We start from the raw sequence: 13,809 nt of genomic DNA on the forward strand, positions 1-13,809 counted from the left end.
TACTTATGACCAAAACATTTTCATTAGTGTTGGTTTCTTGACTCTCACATGATGGGAATATGCCTCCCAACAGCAGTATGTGAAGAAAATTAGAGATCACAAGTGAGCTATAGGCATGTGCAGGTATAAGGTCATGGCTGCAATCATACACCAGGAGACGGTTATAGCCTTATTTACATTTTCCCTGTGTCTGCTGAATTGTGTCAATACAACAGTCACAGCCAGGATGGTCTCAATATTCTAACTAGTCTTCTGCTTAATGAAGTTACCTCCTGATTAAAGAAATATGCATGATACGTGCATCCATACATGAACACATACATGAAGCAACAAACTCTTTCATTCAAGTATTTTATTGTAGCTTTCTTTTCACTGCATTTTAAAAATCTAAAAAAAAATAAATATTTGTTTCACAGGTGAAAGTCACATATGTATCAATAAGACATAAGTATGCTGGAACTTAACCAGACCAGGAAGGTCAAATCTGAATACGTTCCATTAAGCACAGTCATCTCAGAGTACTTATACTAAAATTCAAAAGAAGTTTCAAAAAGGGTATTTCAAATGCATTTTAGCTGGAAAAAGGTGACCAAAAACTACACTTTGATTTAAAAATGAAATGTTTAAACTCTTGATAGGAACTGTCTTGCTCCTCATTTATGTTTTTAAACTATAGCTGCAGAAGTTGGATTCCCAATGCTAAATTAATCCCTTATAATTTTATCAATTTAATTATACCAGCGGTAATAAAATGAAATGGCCTATTGAGTCTTCTCGTCCATCTTAACAGAAGCCAAATGTGCAGTTTTGCAGCAGCACGAATAAGTGATTGCACAATGGAAATTGGACTGTACATCAAAGGGCAGCTCATTACAACCATCATTTTCATTAAGTTTTCAAAAACAAAAACACCCCACCACCAGAAAAAGACATCTCCGGAATCCCACTTCTTTTGTTAAAAGCCATAAAATAAGTTCAAGTTTAATTACACACACTAGAAACCATACTGCTATCAGAACTGAAACTATTTTATTACAAAGCTTTATTTACAAAATGAAAAATAATCAAATGGGACTATCATAATAGGAAGTGTTTTCACTCTGTGATTGAAAAAAATTAAGCAAGTCTTTCATGCACTCACACGCTAAATTGTTTTTATAATATGTGAAGTGTTGAAATTCATGTTTGTGAAACTTGAGTCTCATTCACAGTCTCATTTTTATTTTATGACAAAAACGTGGTTCTATACAAGCTGTGTATTAACAGTTCATTTTTGTAAGGACTTTTGGCCTTCCATTAATATTTGTATCACTGAACATTTTGTAAATAACCAGTTGTTACATTGTCAACTTGTCCACTGAACTTACCATCACAAAAAAGATACAAAGAATTAGTTTAATGCTCCCACATTAAACAACTACAATATCTCATTTCTAAAGTTATACTAAACTGAAGCCTTCATTGTGATCTATTGCCTGGATCAGCTTAGATTTTAGGGTTTCTTTGTCTGTGTATTTTGGAAGATCAAGAAGATTAAAGCAAGTGTGAGATACTGGAAGATACCCTTCTCCACCTCCTGTTGGCTGGATGACTAGTTTAAGACACTTCATTCCAAGAATAGGAATACGATCACTGCCTGTTAAAAACACTGCCAAGGAAAACAGAAGAATGAAAGCTGAAGTGACTACACTCTGTTTCACAATGACAGTTCCATGCAATATTACACTTCTAAATCACTATTTTCATTTTTCAATTCTTCTATTACATGGCTAGCTTTTTACATTAAAGTAGCATGGTTTTGAAATTAAAAATAGTAAATGAATGCTAATTTGTACATATAAACTCTGATTCATGTACATCTTATTCTGTTTATATTGTTAAATGTGTATCAAATAGAACAAAGTCCCTCTTGTGCCAGAATTTACTTATTTAAAGAGCAGTGAGTTCACATCATTTTTGTGGACACTATCATATTTGCAGGTAACTAAGTAAACAGGTTCTAATCTGTTCAATGTCAAATAAATGTGTCTGCCCTGTATTTGAAATGACTGCATGAGCCATTACCAACAACTTTGTTTCTGAGTAAGGGAATTTCGTATGCAATTGTCCTCCTTTTATACGCTCTTGCAGCCCAGCATCTCCCACAATTCTGCTGGGCCTGGGCTATTCCCCTCCTGTGCAGTTCCAGCGATGGTTTAAAGCTGCAGCACAGCCCATGCTGGCCACACTCCCTTTTCTCCAGCTTGCTGCCAGATCTGCTGCCCCTGCAGAAACAGTCAATCATAGTTCTCTTTGTTCCTGGCCTTTCCTGTGTCTTTATTTTTGGGGTAGTAGTGAGCAGCAGTCTTTGTTTTCTACTCCTCTCAGTCTGGGTAGTCAGCAATGCAGTCAATGGCTGAGCGGCTCTACCCACTTTCAGGAATGGCACAGTAGCCACACAAGCACATGGATAAGCCCAAATAAGGCTACCTCACAGACGGAGCACTAACAGGCTGCATGGAGGGTGAATTATGCCGTTGCTTCTCAGCCATCTTATCCTACCACCATGGCACAGCATTTCGAGTTGGATGGACATGTTAGGACCTATCTGCCCCACCCCCTCCCCAAAAAGCTACAACTCTACTACAGAAAAGTCTGACTAATGGAGATTGAGCAGAACTTGGAGAGGCTCTAAGATTGAGGAAAATTTCATTCAGCAAGGTACTGAGTCCTGGAGCAATTCAAGACCACTAGGATAAGTTCCTAGGACGGCACCAAGTCCACCATAAAGTCCTGAAATGGGTTCCAAATGCTCTGGGGAAAGAAGCAGGGCTCAAAAATCGGTCCTCCCTCCTCCCAGCTTGAGTCAGAAAACTCTTCCAGTGAGTCCCCCTCCTGGGAAAGTGAGAATTTACAGGGGAGGATTTCAAGGGAGAATTTTCCAGAGGGCTCAGCCCTGTGCAAAGGCTAGCCATGTACATGCATGAATTTTTTTAATGAAGTCCAAAAAGAACAAAAAGGATAAGAAAAAGTCCCAAGGATATTAGTCCTCCCATTCAGACTCATACTTTACCAAGGAAGGAGAGCCACCAGAGCACCAGATTCTGAGCAGAACAGACAAAATACAGCATAGACTTTTTCCCCTTAGGACTCTGAAACTAAGTGCATAAAGGTTTTATCAACTATGCACATCCAAACTGAGCAGCCCCCTGAGGACAAGCCTCAGAGCACGTAAGTTCCTGCTAAATCCTCTCCAGAGGCAGCATTTCTCCCTGATTACCCTCTCAAAAGAAGTGGGAAGCTCCTGAAAAGGGCAAGCACATTAACAGGCACACACTCAGATTCTACAAGCTCCAGGAGACAAAATGTCATAACTGATGTGCTTAAGGTCAGTGCTGCAGTAGCATCTCTAGCTTATGTGATTATTCCATCCAAAGGAAACTTCCTTCCCAAGAAGCCAATGGATAAGGTGAAAGTTACCCACAGCAGGGACTTTGATGCTTCCTCACCAACTTTCAGAGCATTTCTGACAGCCAATTGGTTTCCTTAAGTTACAATGTCATGGAGCTGGAGGACCTGAAAGCCCTTAAGAACAGAAACCAAACTTACTAAGTCTATACTTAAGAAGATCTCTTCATCAAACAGCATTAATGGCAGATGCTTTAATGGATGCTACAAGGTTTTCTGCTAGGAGACACATATGACTGTCTCTTGAAAGTAGATACTTCAAACATGTTTCGTGCTCTTCTAAATTCATAATATCTCTCTTCTTCTGAGAAAAACTGGACAAGACAGTGACTGAAAATGTGACTAAAATCAAATAGTTCTTCCACACTCAACTTAATACTTTAAGGGACTACAAACCACTACAAACTCCAGAGACGCTCCTTTTGTCATCTTCCTCACAGAGGTTTCAGAGAAAACCAGATACAGATACATCAAGGGAAAACCCTGGAACCAAGGAGCAAGAGGAAAATCTAGAGGAGCTCCTGCAACCTTCAAAAGCCCTTTACAACAACAAGCAAATGTGCCTCCACCCTGACCTAAGCAGCAGAATTTCCTTTTTTCCAGATGAATGGTTTGTTTCAACCATAGAAAGGTGAGTGTGTTCCAGGAATACTCTCTTGAGCAAAGGGCTCCACCACGATCTCTTCTTCATTCAGTCTCCTGCAACCCTGCAAAAGTGCAAGCTGGTCCAGAACAAGATTTCCCAACTTCTGGCCATGCAACAATAGAAGTTCCCGCAGGAGAGCATTGCTCAGGGTTTTACTCCATCTACTTCCCTGCTCAGAAGCACACTAGAGGAATCAGGGCCATCCTCAACTTCAAAAGGCTCAACAAACAAATGAGGAAAATAAAGTTCCAGATGGAAACTAACTATGATAGCGACATCCCTCTGTCAGGGCACTTACTAACTTCATGCAATTTGGCAGATGCATACCTTCAAACTCCAGTGTGCCCCTGCAGGCTTCTGAGATTTGCTGTTTATATCATGAATCACTATTAGTACCTAACACTTCCAATCGGTGTCTTATCAGCCCCCAGGGTATTTATGATGATGCTGGTGGTGACCATAGCCAGACTCAGATCCCAGAGTATTCACCTGTACCCCCTTTTTGATGACTCCTTAATCAGAGCCCCATCTCAGGCGGTAGCACACAGCACCACAATTCAGACTCTGGATCTCCTGCCAGCGCACGGATTCATAATAAACATGAAGTAAAGTTCCTTTAGTATAATATCCACACTGGCCAAGTGAAAGAGCTCATCTATTGTTCCCAGCCTTCAGCTTCTGGGCCTCCTGGTCTCATGCATAAAGGTCACCCATTGGCAAAAATCACACATCAGGTGCCTTCATGCTTTTCTTCTGAAAGCATGAGACTACTCCCTCAAACTCATGCAACTTCATTTACATGTCCAAAACAGGTCCTCAACTCCCTGATATGGTGGAAAGTCTGGGGAAACATCCTCAGGGTTCTTTCCGTATGCTTTCAAGACCCGTAGGTTCTCACCACTGATGCCAGCATGAAGAATGGGGAGCACATCTGTGACCTAGAAAGGTACGAGGCTGTAGTTCCTTTGCCTGGGGTTTCAGATGCATCTCTCTCTTAGAACTCAGGGCAAACTAGCTCTTCTGAGATTTGAGAGCCACCTGGATGGAAATCGTGTCCTGGGTCTACATAAAACAACCAAGGAGGGACAAGGACTGCAGCTCTACATGCAGAAGGGATGGAGATAATGGAATGGGCAGAAATGACTCTCCTTTCCCTAAAGGCAATCCACTGGGGAACTGAACCAAAAGGCAGATTGGCTCAGCCAGCGCAATGTCAGCAACTCAAAATTGTACCTAAAACCAGAAAGTCTTCAACCTGATCTCACAAGACATTCAGTTTCATCAGTTGACTTGCTTACCAATCTCAAGTATGCAAAGCGGCCAAAATACTTCACCATGGAAGCAGATTCTAAGTCTGATGACAGATACTCTGTCATATAGATGGCCATAAGACCTGCTATATGCTTTCCTGCCCTTTCCTCTCACAAGGAAAGTGACCCAAACATAAGATCAGAGGATGCAAAGGTGACAAGTGTTAACTCCCACACTGGCCAGGGATACCCTGATGCTCTGACCTAACAGAACTGCAGCTGGAACCACCATTGCAACTACCATTCTTTACCAAGGATCATTCTTCCATCCAGACCAGACCATCTTCATCTAACAGCCTAGCTATTGAAAAGGGAAGTACTAGCCACACTCAGCCTACCTTAAAAAGTGATAGGGACTTCGCTCTCTTCTAGAGCTTCTACTCTAAAAGCCTACCCATCCATCTGTAATAATTTCAGCCTTTCGTGTCAAGAGCTTAGAGCAAACTCACAGCATCCCAGGATGCAAGTTATTCTAGACTTCCTTCAAGAAGGAATGATAGAAGAACTTCAGCCAAGCATGATTATGTGCTAGGTATAGGCCTGTACTGTACTGTACGCAGGATATTCAGGCTCCCAGGTCAAGAACCCTCAGGTATCCAGGCTCTTCAGAGCTGTCATATTGCCCAAACCAGCAGTCAGACTCATCTTTCCTAAATAGGATCTACTCCAGGTGTTGACAGCCCTAACCACTCATTCTTTTGGACATGATTTCTGCATAGCCATTTTACCTCTGCCTCAAAACCTATTTTCTGGTGGCTATCACAACTGCCAGACAGGTTTTAGAATGGGCACCTATCTATGCATGAAACTTACCGCACGTTTCATGATAAGGTGGATTTCAGAAATGTTCTTGCCAAAGGTAAACTCTCTTTTGCATTCCTCGCAGGGAAATGTCCCTCACATTATGTCTGAAGCCACAGTACCTACCTGAGAAGCCGTGGCACACTTTAGATGTCAGAAAAGCATTGAAGATTTACATCAAGTACACAGAACCCACAAGGAAGTCAGGCGTTCTGCTTATCTCCTTCCATACAAAGGCTCATGGATTCAGTCTCCAAGCTCTCCTTGCTAGATGGATCAAGCTATGTATCGATGAGACATACAAGGCAGCCAATGTTCCTGTCCCAAAAAGCATCAAGGTGCATTCCACAAGACCAATCGCAACCTTGTGGGCCGAAAGAGCACATGCTTCCACCTCAGAGATCTCCAAAGCAGCAACATGGTTACTGGCTAACATCTTTATCAGATGTTGTAGAGAGTGGACTTAAACTTCTGCAGAGGCCCCCTTTGGCAGGAAGGTGCTGGAGGCACTGGTCCAATAATAACCTTGCTGCTTGAGCAATGCTGTAAAAAGGGAGGGGCTTCCCCCCTCCATTTTCCTTTTGTTTGTTCTCTTACCCTCCCCTACCCCTATTCACTGGCTCACCCTTTCCCATGCATAGAAGAACTGTGGAAGATGCTGGGCTGCAGAATGGAAAATTTCTTACCCAATAATTTTCTTTCTGCTAGCTGTGTCTTCCTCATAATTCTACCCATCCTGGACTGCTCATCAGCCAATGGTCAACATTTTATTTGTATAAGTTATCTTATAAGCAAGGTCTTCTACGTATAGTTACTTGATTGGCATTGGAATTATTGTTACTATTTTCCACAAGTTTTTACACAGCTTCAGAAAGAATCATCTGGCAGCAGCCAGAGAAAGGGCCAGAATAGGCTGTGCTGCAGTGCTGAACCACCTCCAGAACTGCACAACAGAAGGAAATAGCTAACACGTAGCAAAACTGTGGTAGATGCTACAAGCAGAAATGAAATTATTGGATATGTTTTCAATTATTCTTCTACAGCTATAATCTTTTAGCTTTACAATCAGTGATATCAAATGATATTTCCACCTAAGAAAAAAGTAAGTCTTGTAGGTAATGAAAAGGAGCCTATTCTGGGATGGACAAAATTCCCAGATTTATTGGACAGATGAGAATGGTGATTTCAGTCTTTTTCGGTTATTTTAAATTTACTGACTGCCATGAATAATAATCTAACCACTTCATATTTCCCCAAGCACCTGTTCAAAAAGTTGAGCACTGCAACATATTATGAAGAGCAACAAATTTGGACTATTACAGATCATTGAGTGAACAGGGAAATCAACAAGGGCTTTCTTGAAAAGTGTCCTGATGAGAGCTCCGTTACAAAACCAAAGGTGCTCCAGAGTGAGCACTTCAATTGGTCACAGCTGTAGCAATACTTCATGAGGAGAAAGAAGGGTGTAAACAGTTCTGTCTGAATGTGCTTGATTTTTTTCTTACAATAACCTGAAATTTCTTCACTAGGGAAGGATTTGCATCAGCAAACCAAATGAGAACAGCTGAATTAACCAGGCTATCCACCACCTAAAATAAATCCACTTATCAAGACTTGGTGAATGCAGTGGTAAATGCCATGGCCTACGTATTAAAATAATTAAATAAATATTAAAGTGCATGGCAGTGCTGTTCTACCCTGTTGGCCACTGTGAAGTGATCAAAGAGCCATTCAAATAAGGAAATCCAGAACAAGATACACGATCATCATTGCCAACCATCCACTCACTAATTAATGAAGCACAATAGATTGGGTGCCGTTACTGACTATGCAACAACTATCCAAACATGACGATAGCCCTCCAAATACCAACCTAGAGCCTCATAACTCAAACCTTTTGTGACCATATAAGACTCACACACAAAAGTTATTGACAAAGACTCCCTGCTCAGACAGACTTCCTCCCCCATGATGCGTTCACCTTAAAAAGTAGGTAGACATAATTATTAGTTATTAAAATTAGGTGTAATTTGTTCTGTCCCCTTCTAGAAAAGCATCAAGCTACAGTAATCCTTCTAGGTTTCCTATTTCCATACATTAGTTTCAAATACTTACACAGAAACTGCTTTTTCTTTTCCAGTGGTAACTCGTGAAAAACATCCCAAAATATTTTAATTGTAGGATGGTCTGCCCAATATTCTCCTTTATATTCTGTATTCTGAAGTGACCAAAATATGTGATTATTAGTGAAATTCACAAAATATCAGAACACTGAATATGTAAATACTGTATGTAGAGAGAGACAACACATTGCTACTGAGTTAAACAAAACTACAAATGTCATTGTTCTATACACATTTTTATTTTTTTCACCAAGTTTACTTTTTTATGTTTTTCTCTCTAAAGATATGTTTTCTCCCACACTGGATACTAGTTAACATCCTACTACTAAAGTAATTCTAACACTAGTAAATTTTAATCATGGTATTTGCACTCTGCCTATATAAATATCTCTTGCACTTTCAGTTGAATACATTATTATTTACCAGAACTTCTTGTTCTGAATTACTTGACTGTACACAGTAACATTGTTTAACCACCACCCACCACATTTCAGTGGTGGATGTACAGTGACGCATAAAGGACTTCGGGATCTTCCTGAAAGTTAAGAAATTCCTTGTGTTAATTTAATATAAAATACTAGCTTCTAACAAAAATCCTAAAGCCTTCCCAGTAAAGTGTACATTTACTACTCTGAACACTAGAACTGGGTGTCTTTTTCTGTTATTTTATCCAATATAAGCAGGATTTGTAGCATCACATTAGAAGTCTATGAAATGTGTGTGTATTACCACTTGTTAACCTCTACTGTTCTCAGCTATGGTACACAGAGTACAGGGATAGGCACCTCTTCATCACCAAGCTTTTTATCCAAAAACACAAGATGAACCAACAGACCTAGTGGAAAGTTCTACATTAGAGCTATTGTTTTTAATACTATAAAACTAATGTCCCTGTCAAGGTTCGTTCCCCACTCTGAACTTTAGGGTACAGATGTGGGGACCTGCATGGACACTTCTAAGCTTAATTACTAGCTTAGATCTGGTATCACTGCCACCATCCAGAATTTTCAGTGTCTGGATCACTCCCTGTCCCCCCAAAACTTTCCCCTCCCTGGGTAGCCTTGAGGGACTTCACCAATACCCCAGTAAACACAGATCCAAACCCCCTGGATCTTAAAACAAGGAAAAATCAATCAGGTATTAAGAAAAAAAGGCTTTTAATTAAAGAAAAGAAAGGTAAAAATCATCTCTGTAAAATCAGGATGGAAAATACTTTACAGGGTAATCAGATTCATATAGCCCAGAGGAACCCCCTCTAGCCTTAGGTTCAAAGTTACAGCAAACAGAGGTAAAATCCTCTCAGCAAAAAGGAACATTTACAAGTTGAGAAAACAAAACTAACGTGCCTTGCCTGGCTGTTACTTACAAGTCTGAAACATGAGGGACTGGTTCAGAAAGATTTGGAGAGCCTGGATTGATGTCTGGTCCCTCTTAGTCCCAAGAGCGAACAACCCCCAAAAACAAAGAGCACAAACAAGACTTCCCCCCACCAAGATCTGAAAGTATCTTGTCCCCTTACTGGTCCTCTGGTCAGGTGTCAGCCAGGTTTACTGAGCTTCTTAACCCTTTACAGGTAAAAGAGGCATTAACCCTAAACAATCTGTTTATGACAGTCCCCATTTATTAATGGCATGGATTAGTATTTGTGGATGTATAGGGAGAGATTTGAAAGAAAAGAAAATGAATGGCACTCGGATAGGGAGGAAATTCCACACAGCAGGGTTCTTGTGATACCAACCACCACAAATGGAAAAGACGGCTACCTTTTCGTAACTGGTGTTCTTTGAGATGTGTTGCTCATGTTGATTCCACAATAGGTGTGCGTGCTCGCCATGTGCACTGGTGCCAGATGTTTTTCCCCTAGCAGTACCTGCAGGGGGAGAGCGCCTCCCGCGACACCTGGAGTGGCGCCTGCCTGGCACGGTATAAGGAGAGTTGTGCCCTCCCCGCACCCTCAGTTCCTTCTTGCCAGACAACTCCGGCAGTGGGGAAGGAGGGCAGGATGTGGAATAGACATGAGCAATACATCTCGAAGAATACCAGTTACAAAAAGGTAACTGTCTTTTCTTCTTTGAGTGATTGCTCATGTGTATTCCACAATAGGTGATACCAAACTATACCTTCTGGAGGTGGCTAGGAATTCACAAGTTCTCAGGATGGAGTACCGCTCTGCCAAACCTGGCATCATCCCTAGTTTGGGAGACTATCACATACTGCAAGGTGAACGTGTGAACCGAAGACCACATGGCAGCCCTACAAATGTCTTCTATAGGGACATGGGCCACGAAGGCAGCCACCGAGGCCTGCGCCCGAGTTGAGAGCGCCCTCACAATGGGCGGAGAGGGGGACACCCACCAACTCATAACAGGTGTGGATGCATGAAGTGATCCAGTTGGAAAGCCGCTGAGTGGAAATCAGCTGGCCTCTCGAGTGCTCAGCTGAGGCGATGAACAGTTGCAAGGACTTTCTGAACGGCCTGGTTCGCTCAAGATAGAAAGCCAGAGTCCGCCTCACATCAAGCGTGTGGAGACGGCGCTCCTCACTAGGCACGTGAGACTTGGGGCAGAGGACTGGTAGAAAAATGTCCTGACCCATGTGGAAGGCGGAGATCACCTTCAGGAGGAACTCGGGGTGTGGGCGGAGCTGGACCTTGTCCTTATGAAAGCCCATATACGGCGGCTCGGAGGTCAGGGCCCTGAGCTCCGAGACACGCCTGGCTGACGTGATAGCAACCAGGAAGGCCACCTTCCACGAGAGGCGAGACCAGTAACACGTGGCTAATGGTTCAAATGGGGCCCCTGTAAGATGAGCCAGCACCACATTCAGGTGCCATTGTGGGACCAGGGGTTAGAATATGGGTAAAGCCAGTCCAACTCCTTAAGCAACTGGCCAGTCATAGCATCAGAGAACACAGCGTGTCCTTGCACCAGGGATGGAAGGCCGATATGGCCACCAGGTGCACCTTGACTGATGAGGGCACCAGGCCCTCGGCCCAAGAGGGGGTGGATCCCTGCTGAGAACTGGCAGAATGCCCCTCAGCGTCCAGTCAACAATGCCTTTTACTCACCTGCTTGCCCTTAGAGGACCCAGGCTGGAGGGCAGGCTGAGACTGCCTCTGTGGGCATTTTCTATAGTCCCGCTGCTTCTTAGGGGCAGCCTCGTACTTCAGGAGGGCAGGAACCTGCTGCAGCTTGCACTTGGATTTTGCCAGAGCAGGGACATAGAAGCCCAAGATTTGGAGGGTCGTGCGGGAGTCTTTCATGCCGTGCAGCCTTGTGTCCATTTCCTCAGGAAACAGAACCTTCCTGTCGAAAGGGAGATCCTGCATTGACGACTGCGCTTCGCTGGATAGCCCAGAGAGCGGGAGCCATGACGCCCGTCTCATGGACACTGCCGAGGCCATGGACCATGCAGCTGTGTCCGCTGCATCCAAAATGGCCTGCAAGGATGCCCTTTTTACCGTGCTTCTAGAGAAGGTCCTCAAACTTGGGGAGGGATCCCCAGAGATTAAACTCGCAGCAACCCAGGAGAGCCTGATGGTTTGCTACTCTTAGCTGGAAGCTTGACGACAAATAAAAACTTTTCTCTTGAAAGTATCCAGCCCCCAAGAGTCTTTGTTCTTAGGGGTTGAGGCTGGCTGCCCATGCCGTTCCCTGTGGTTGACTGACTCGACCAGCAAGGATTTGGGCACTGGGTGGGTATATGTCAAGGTTCCCTCCCCACTCTGAACTTTAGGGTACAGATGTGGGGACCCGCATGAAAGACCCCCTAAACTTATTTTTACCAGTTTACGTAAAATTTACGCTGCCACCACCAAGTGTGTTCCAAATATTTAGGGAGAGCCACTTGGAACTCTGCCTTTCCCCAAATATCTCCCAAGTCCCTAACCCCCCTTTCCTGGGCAGACTTGAGCATAATTCCTCCCCCAAGCTCCTACATCCCTTTTCCTGGGTAGGCTTGAGAATCCCCCTCACCAATTAGTCCTGGTGAACACAGATCCAAACCCTTGGATCTAAAAACAATGAAAAATCAATCAGGTTCTTAAGAGAAGAATTTTAATTAAAGAAAAAAAAAGGTAAAAGGAGTACTTCTGTAAGATTAGAATGAGAGATAATCTCATAGACAATCAAATTCAAAACAGAGGGTTTCCCTCTGGGCAAAACTTTAAAGTTACACAAAGAACCCAAATTTATCCTCTCTCATTTGCAAAAGAGCTCACAAACAAGAAAATAAAAGTAATCTAATACATTCCTTCTCTAAATACTCACTACCCTATAGGAGCGGGATGGCTCCTTCTTTCTCTGTCTCCGGCAAAAGCCCACACAGCACAGACAAAAGACTTTTTCCCCCTTCCAGATTTTAAAGTATCTTGTCCCCTTATTGGTTCTTCTGGTCAGGTGTCAGCTAGGTTATGTAAGCTTCTTAACTCTTTACAGGTAAAAGAGGAATTAACCCTTAACTGTATGTTTATGATAGTATACAAATACTCGTGCCTCTAGTGGGTACAAAGTACTTGCATTCCACCTTCTTAGAGATGGGAGCCAATGAGGCTGGTGTTTGCCACAGGGCATTTGAAATTCTTGCCACCCCTTCATGGAGTGGCAAGGCCATCCTGCCCGGTGCCGAGGAGGACAGCAGCGAGTCTGAGGGCTCCTCCATCTCCTCTGCCTGGAGGTGGAGGCTCACGGCCACCCTTTTTAAGAGGCCTTGGTGGACCCGGTAGTCCTCCTGCGAGTAGCAGCTGCTCTGCGAACAGCTTTGACAGGTAGACCCGCGACAGCGAGATGCCGGCGATCACTCAGGGCTACGGTGCCTTGGCGGAGACTTGGAGAGGGAATCCGAGCAGGAACGGCGTCGACGGTTGTGCCATGACCGACTGTGGTACCTCCTTCGAGACGAGGACTGTTGGCGACATTCACCATGGTCCCATGGATATTTGCTCTGCGAAGACGAGCGGAGCCATCCACATGGACTGAGTCCTGAACAGTCGCTGGGCAATGAGCGGTGTTGGGAACGTTCCCTCGACCGAGACCGGTACCAGGCTGGCAGCAACCCAAGCGGCAGCTTGCCCCTGGAGCATGGAGCCAACATCAGCGGTGCTCCGGGCACTGGCATGGACATGACATCCCTGACTGCCTGGAGGACTTTGGGCATAGATGGCATCCGGATAGCAGGACGTGAGTCAGAGGCCTAGGGCCCGGTGGGGATTGAGGGCTACCCAACATGGGCCAGCCAAGCCTCTGTCCCAGACTTCCCTCGGCGCTGTTGCAAAGGAGTCGTCTTTCTGGTCCTCTTGGCATGAGAAGAGAAGCGGTGCCAACTGGTCAATGGTACCAGAGGGTTGCTGTGTACCAATACCGTGGTACCGACATCGCGGTGCCAGGTACCAGTTCGGACCGGCTTGCCGGGGTCGGGGCCAGCACTGACTCCATCAGGAAGACCCGGAGCCTAATGTCCCTTTCTTTTTTGGTCCGGGGCTTGA

At 43.9% G+C, this 13,809-nt stretch overlaps 1 protein-coding gene across 11 annotated transcripts in view; it reads right to left on the reverse strand.

Moving 5' to 3' along the window:
• Positions 1 to 337: 337 nt before the first annotated feature.
• Positions 338 to 13,809, reverse strand: part of HERC4 (HECT and RLD domain containing E3 ubiquitin protein ligase 4) — a 93,923-nt gene continuing 80,451 nt past the window's right edge. For all 11 annotated transcript variants that reach the window (XM_050958298.1, XM_050958296.1, XM_050958300.1 and 8 more), the window contains 2 exons: positions 8,320 to 8,422; positions 338 to 1,648 (listed from right to left, as the gene is read on the reverse strand). In XM_050958298.1, the coding sequence (XP_050814255.1) occupies positions 1,440 to 1,648; positions 8,320 to 8,422 (312 nt within the window). In that variant the 3' untranslated portion in view covers positions 338 to 1,439. The remainder of the gene's footprint in view (positions 1,649 to 8,319; positions 8,423 to 13,809) is intronic.

Source organism: Gopherus flavomarginatus, chromosome 6 (assembly GCF_025201925.1).
Source record: "Gopherus flavomarginatus isolate rGopFla2 chromosome 6, rGopFla2.mat.asm, whole genome shotgun sequence".
Classification (NCBI taxonomy): Eukaryota; Metazoa; Chordata; order Testudines; family Testudinidae; genus Gopherus; species Gopherus flavomarginatus.